This window comes from Rhinopithecus bieti, unplaced genomic scaffold (assembly GCF_001698545.2).
Source record: "Rhinopithecus bieti isolate Rb0 unplaced genomic scaffold, ASM169854v2 scaffold_1673, whole genome shotgun sequence".
Taxonomy (NCBI): domain Eukaryota; kingdom Metazoa; phylum Chordata; class Mammalia; order Primates; family Cercopithecidae; genus Rhinopithecus; species Rhinopithecus bieti.
Genome location: NW_016804690.1, coordinates 4603603 through 4611036, shown reverse-complemented (window position 1 = coordinate 4611036; position 7434 = coordinate 4603603). Strand labels below are relative to the sequence as shown.

The 7434-nt window shown below is 39.9% G+C and overlaps 1 protein-coding gene across 2 annotated transcripts in view; it reads right to left on the bottom strand.

Moving 5' to 3' along the window:
* Positions 1–7434, bottom strand: part of BPNT1 (3'(2'), 5'-bisphosphate nucleotidase 1) — a 32177-nt gene that overhangs the window by 13083 nt on the left and 11660 nt on the right. For both annotated transcript variants that reach the window (XM_017870010.1, XM_017870011.1), the window contains exons 3-4: positions 2962–3066; positions 1851–1958 (exon numbers count right to left, since the gene is read on the bottom strand). In XM_017870010.1, the coding sequence (XP_017725499.1) occupies positions 1851–1958; positions 2962–3066 (213 nt within the window). The remainder of the gene's footprint in view (positions 1–1850; positions 1959–2961; positions 3067–7434) is intronic.

Sequence of the window (7434 nt, the reverse complement as noted above, 5' to 3'; positions counted from 1 at the left end):
GAAGATTAATTCAAGATGGATTAGAGACTTAAATGTTAGACCTAATACCATAAAAACCCTTTTGATTTGCATTTCTCTGATGGTGAGTGATGATGAGCATTTTTTCATGTGTCTGTCTAAAACACCAAAAGCAATGGCAGCAAAAGCCAAAATTGACAAATAGGATCTAATTAAACTAAAGAGCTTCTGCACAGCAAAAGAAACTACCATCAGAGTAAACAGGCAACCTACAGAATGGGAGAAAATTTTTGCAATCTACTCATCTGACAAAGGGCTAATATCCAGAATCTACAAAGAACTCAAACAAATATACAAGAAAAAAACAAACAACCCCATCAAAAAGTGGGGAAAGGATATGAACAGACATTTACCAATGAATGTTTTACTATCAAATCTACTAAATATCTACTAAATACAAATTAGATTTTCTTCCTAAAAGTATTATTGTTTTTTTTTAATGAGACAGGGTCTCACTTTGCTGTCCAGGCTGAGGGTATGTGTAAAACTGTGCAAGGCAGGAACAAGGTAGGACAACTCACACTTCCCAATTGCAAAACTTAATACAAAGCAAGAAAGTGTGCTACTGGCATAAGGATAGACATATAGACCAATGGAATATAACTGAGAGTACAGAATGAAACCCATACATCTATTTCTTTTCTTTTTTCTTTTTTTTTTTTCTTTTGAGATGAAGTTTTGCTCTTGTCGCCCAGGTTGGAGTGCAACGGCACAATCTCGGCTCACTGCAACCTCCGCCTCCCAGGTTCAAGCGATTCTCCTGCCTCAGCCTCCTGAGTAACTGGGATTATAGGCGTGTGCCACCACGCCCAGCTAATTTTGTATTTTTAGTAGAGACAGAGTTTCTCCATATTGGTCAGGCTGGTCGTGAACTCTTGACCTCAGGTAATCTGCCTGCCTCAGCCTCCCAAAGCATTGGGGTTACAGACGTGAGCCACCGTGACTGGCATGAAACCCATACATCTATGGCCTGCTGATTTTTCACAAGTGTGCCAAGGCCATTCAACTGGGGAAAAAATCATCTCTTTAAGAGACAGTGCTGGGGCCAGGCGAGATGGCTCAAGCCTGTAATCCTAGCACTTTGGGAGGCCAAGGTGGGTGGATCACGAGGTCAAGAGATAGAGACTATCCTGGCCAACATGGTGAAACCCCATCTCTACTACAAATACAAATACAAAAACAATTAGCTGGGTGTGGTGGTGTGAGCCTGTAGTCCCAGCTACCTGGGAGGCTGAGGCAGGAGAATCGTTTGAACCCAGGAGGTGGAGGTTGCGGTGAACCAAGATCGCAGCCCTGCACTCCAGCCTGGTGAGAGAGAGAGACTTCATCTCAAAAAAAAAAAAAAAAAAAAAAAAAAAGAGATGGTGCTGGTTGCAGCCTTAACTTCCATGGGCTCAGGTGATCCTCCCACCTCAACCTCCCAAGTAGCTGAGACTACAAGTGTGCACCACCACACCTGGCTAATTTTTGTATTTTTTGTAGAGACAGAGTTTCACTATGTTGCCCAGTCTGGTCTCGAACTCCTAGACTCAAGCAATCCAACCACCTCGGCCTCCCAAAGTCCTGGGATTACAGGTGTGACCCACCATGCCTGGCCCTAAAAGTATTTTAAATAATGGTTTTAGAGTGGAAAGGAAACCCATAGGATGAGAAACTGAACTCTAAATCCACATGGTTGCCTGATACTTCCATGTTGGCTCTGAAATATATCAAGTTTCTGGCTGCCCCTATTTTATAACTACCAATTTTTCATCTTACAGGCAAATTGTATTTCCTTTACTATGGCAAAAAGCCCAGGTTAATAGAGAGTTGAGTATAAATAGGGATCATACATCTTCTTCTTGAATAGCACTGTACTGCGATGGGCATGGTTGCTTCAGTATTTCCTCCCACTGACTGTCTTCAATCAGCTCTTGATCCACTTCCTCAGAAGGCAGATCCTAAAGCAGAGATAACCCTAATGGTTATTGAAGCCATTTAGTGTTTACAGAGTATGCTTTTTCTTATTAACAGAAGAAATGCAGCATCACAGTTTTCGCTAGTTCTTCTGGTTTACCATTTATATTTAGAACTTTTAAAGCAAACCTTAAAAATTTGCACAAACAATCATATGTGGCTCATCAAAATTGACTAAATGGTTGCAATGTCATTATCTTGAACAGAGTTTAAAAATAAAAGATTCTTTAAGTATTATATACTCATTTAAACAAGTGTCTCTGACAGCAGATAGTTCCCCTGTATTACATTAGATGTCAATTTCCTCACTTTCTTTTTTTTTTTTTGAGATGGAGTCTTGCTCTGTTGCCCAGGCTGGAGTGCAGGGGCACCATCTCGGCTCACTGCAACCTCCCCGCTTCTGGGGTCAAGCAGTTCTCCTTCCTCAGCCTCCTGAGCAGCTGGGATTACAGGAGTTCACCACCACGCCTGGCTAATTTTTGTATTTTTAGTAGAGACAGGATTCAGTTTCACCATGTTGGTCAGGCTGGTCTCGAACTCCTGATCTCGTGATCTTCCCGCCTTGGCCTCCCAAAGTGCTGGGATTACAGGCGTGAGCCACCACGCCCGGCCTACTTCCCTCACTTTCAAAGTGTTATAGTCTTTGGATAAGTACGCAAATAAGCCTAAGTTTAAAAACAAACAACAACAAAACCCATTTTATTCCAAAGTTCTAGATCTCTGCCAATCTTACAGTTTGTATGCTGGGTATAACAGTAACCATATCTTTTATGGTCAATAATTAAGACATCTGGCTTAGAAATAGACCAAAATGTCTTAAAATCAGATATTTCCCCCAAGTCCAAGGAATACAATAATTATTTTTGTGTTTAAAACAATAAATATAATGCTTGAAATTATAATAGTGGTACATAAATCATTAAAGCGTCAGTTATAAGTACACTTGGTAAACAGGGATTTTAAAAAAATGTCTCTGATGACTCTTACCTCTTCCCCTATAATTGTGAGTTTGGGGAATTTCCGGGCCAATGAAGAACATATGCTCATCTGTGCCAATCGGTCAGCTTTGGTCTGCAGGTCTGTTGCACAGGTCTATAACAAAAAATGCAAATTTTAGCAGAGCTAATGAGAAATAAGTTGTCCTCTGATTCCCTGTGCATGAGTGCCTACATAATTTAGATTACACTGTCAGTTTTTAGAGTCATAGAACTTAACACCAAATGAGTTAACTAGTTTCTTGCCTTGGTTTTTCTCAAAGGATTAATAGTGGTTAAAGTTTGGAAAGGAGCTTTTAAATAATCTAGAACATTTTCTTCCCTAGTTTAGAAATTCCTTATCTCTAGACATCAACCTTTTGCTTAAATAGGTTCAGAGATAGGAAATGTATAACTTTTCAAGGCAAAGGTAATAGTTATTAGAAAAAGTGTTCCTTGGATCCTTCTATAACTTCCACACTAATCCTAATCATAATAATTCAATAGGTCCTCAAGTTGATTCACAGGTATAGAGTAAGAAATCCCATTTGGTTTTTTTTGTTTTGTTTTGTTTTTGAGACGGAGTCTTGCTCTGTCGCTGGCTGGAGTACAGTGGCGCGATCTTAGCTCACTGCAATCTCTGCCTCCTAGGTTCAAGCAATTCCCCTACCTCCCGAGCACCTGGGACTATAGGCTCCTGCCACCATGCCCGGCTAATTTTTTGTATCTTAGTAGAGACGGAGTTTCATCAAGTTGGCCAGGATGGTCTTGATCTCCTGACCTTGTGATCTACCTGCCTTGACCTCCCAAAATGCTGAGATTACAGGCATGAGTCACTGCACCCAGCCTAAGAAATTCTGTTTCTGAAAATCTGAAAAACACTAATCTGAATTGCTGTAATATTTAACATATAGCTCACCTATGGTACCCTCACTCAATCACTATGTCGGATAATCATGCTAGTGAAAGAAAAGTTTTACAAGTGACAACCACAACCTCCTTTGTTAGTTTGCTTTCAGAGAATTATGATATGTTGCAATTGATATATGCCTGGTTAAGTAGATTTACAGATTATATCATCTTAGTAGAATTTGTTTGTTTTGAGATGGAGTCTTACTCTGTCACTCAGGCTGGAGTGCAGTGGCGTGATCTTGGCTCACTGCAACTTTTGTCTCTTGGCTTCAAGCAATTCTCCTGCCTCAGCCTCCCGAGTAGCTGGGACTACAGGTGCCCCCCACCACGGTCAGCTAATTTTTGTAGTTTTAGTAGAGACAGGGTTTCACCATGTTGGCCAGGCTGGTCTCAAACTCCTGACTTTGTGATCCACCCACCTCGGCCTCCCAAAGTGCTGGGATTACAGGCGTGAGTGAGCCACTGCACCCTGCCTCATCTTAGTAGAATTTTAACAATACTTTGCAACGAGATAAGGAGTCATTATGAAAAGCAAACTGCTTTATGCTTCACTGAGATTTGCTATATATCTCAATGCAAAGTACTATTTTGCTAGAATGTAAGCTCCACAAAAGGATTTTATTCCCTAAAGAATTGTGTCTAGCATATAGTAGGTGCTCTATAAGTATCTTTTGAATGAACCTACTCAAAAGAATTGTTCAGTTTGAAGATTAGTTATATATCAATCAAGTTTGTGCACCACTGCTTTAGAGAAAAAAAATATATATTGAAAGTCATTCCTCTATCTGAGGAAAGCAATTCTCTTTCCCTCTCTAAGATAAATATTTCCTATTCTGTCAACATAGCTCTGGACCTCATCCTTGGAACCTTGTGTGATAAACTGATTTTGCTGCTTTTTAAAAGTAAGGTATCACCAGGAGGATATAAAGTACTAGAAATGCCTGAGCAGTACAGAAGACAATGAGAATACTACTTTTTTTCCTGACTTGGCACTACATCTCTGTTCCTTTTTAGCTACCTGGGTTTCAAAGTTGTTTGTCTAATATAATCTCAACATAAGAGCAACTGAAAATAAGTGATGTTAAGGAAAAGGATCTGAAAGGAAATAATTCAAAATATTGGCAATGGTGGCATGATGGATGATTTTGTTTACTTTTGGCATTTTCTCCATTTCCTACTTTTCATAATAGAAAAAACTTTGTAAAAAATGAGATTAGGGGCCAGACGCAGTGGTTCATGCCTGTAATCGCAGCACTTTGGGAGGCCGAGGCAGGCAGATCACAAAGTCAGGAGTTCAAGACCAGCCTGACCAACATGGAGAAATCCTGCCTCTACTAAAAATACAAAATTAACTGGGCGTGGTGGCGCATGCCTGTAAAATCCCAGCTATCCAGGAGGCTGACGCAGGAGAATCGCTTGAACCTGGAAGGCAGAGGTTGCGGTGAGCCGAGATCACGCCATTGCACTCCAGCCTGGGCAACAAGAGTGAAACTTCGTCTCAAAAATAAATAAATAATAATAATAATAATAATATTAGCAGCCCCCTGAAAGCAGCAGTATTATTTTGTTGATTATTACCAAGCATGTCTGTGGTCAACTAAAATCTCTTTTTCAAACAAATTTGAATCAGATTTATCTGACATAACTTGAACATGAATACAGCACTTTATATTATTCCTGTTAAATATCCTGTTGGATTTGGTCCACTTTTCTCAGAGGTTGCAACTATTTTGAATGCTTATTCTGTGATCAAATGTATTAACTAGACTGCTCAGCTTTACCTTATTGCAAATTTGGTAAGTATGTTTTCTATATCATCTTCTTCCACTTCAGATAACACATTAGGTATTTTTTTTAAACTGTATGTTATTTAATAATTAAAGAGAACAGTACAATGTCAGGAGCAGAGTCCTGTGATCAGCCAGTGGTGATCCTTTTCTAGGATGAAAATGACTCATTAATTTAAATTTGTGGATAATGTTATTCATCCAGTTATGAATACACCTAATCGTGGCTCAGGATGGGAGATGTCATCTATATAACTAAAAATAGCTTGAATATTTTCTTAAATAGAAAATGACAGACTATAACAAATGTTTTGCTTAAATCAAGATACCCTCTATTTCCTCTATGAGTAGGCCCACAAATCTATCAAAAAAGCAAATGAGATTTATTTCATTTGTTCTTACGAGTTTTTGTTTTTGTTTGTTTTTAATATTATTTATTTATTTTAGAGACAGGGTTTTACTCTGTTGCCCAGGCTGGAGTACAGCTGTGGGATCACAGATCACTGCAGCCTCAAACTCCTGGGCTCAAGCAATTATCCCACTTCAGCTTCCCAAGTAGCTAGGACTACAAGCATGTCCCACCATGCCAGACGGGTCTTGCTATGTTGCCCAGGCTGATTTTTATGTTTATTTTTTTATTTTTTTATTTTTTTTTTGAGAAGGAGTCTCACTCTGTCACCCAGGCTGGAGTGCAGTGGCCAGATCTCAGCTCACTGCAAACTCCGCCTCCCGGGTTTACGCCATTCTCCTGCCTCAGCCTCCCGAGTAGCTGGGACTACAGGCGCCCGCCACCTCGCCCGGCTAGTTTTTTGTATTTTTTCAGTAGAGACGGGGTTTCACCGTGTTAACCAGGATGGTCTCGATCTCCTGACCTCGTGATCCGCCCGCCTCGGCCTCCCAAAGTGCTGGGATTACAGGCTTGAGCCACCGCGCCTGGCCTTATGTTTATTTTTTAAAAGCAATTATGTTGAATGTTTTATAATGAACTCATGTCAGCTTTTTTCCAAGTTGTTTTTTATTCATATATCTCACTTTTTCTTATGGTAACAGTGCTAGATAGATGTATCACTTATAAGTGAGTGACTTAACTCAATCTATTTTATTATTTTTTATTTATTTTTCCATTTCATCTTTTTTGCTTTTTTTTATTATTATACTTTATGTTCTAGGGTACATATGCACAATGTGCAGGTTTGTTACATATGTATACGTGTGCCATGTTGGTGTGCTGCACCCATTAACTTGTCATTTACATCAGCTATATCTCCTAATGCTATCCCTCCCCCATCTCCCCACCCCACAACAGGCCCCGTTGTGTGATGTTCCCCTTCCTGTGTCCAAGTGACCTCATTGTTCAATTCCCACCTATGAGTGAGAACATGTGGTGTTTGGTTTTCTATTCTTGCGAGTTTGCTGATGGTTTCCAGCTGCATCCATGTCCCTACAAATGACATGAACTCATCCTTTTTTATGGCTGCATAGTATTCCACGGTGTATATGTGCCACATTTTCTTAATCCAGTCTGTCATTGATGGACATTTGGGTTGGTTCCAAGTCTTTGCTATTGTGAATAGTGCTGCAATAAACATACGTGTGCATGTGTCTTTGTAGTAGAATAATTTATAATCCTTTGGGCATATACCCAGTAGTGGGATGGCTGGGTCATATGGTACATCTAGTTCTAGATCCTTGAGGAATTGCCATACTGTTTTCCATAATGGTTGAACTAGTTTACAATCCCACCAACAGTGTAAAAGTGTTCCTATTTCTCCACATCCTCTCCAACA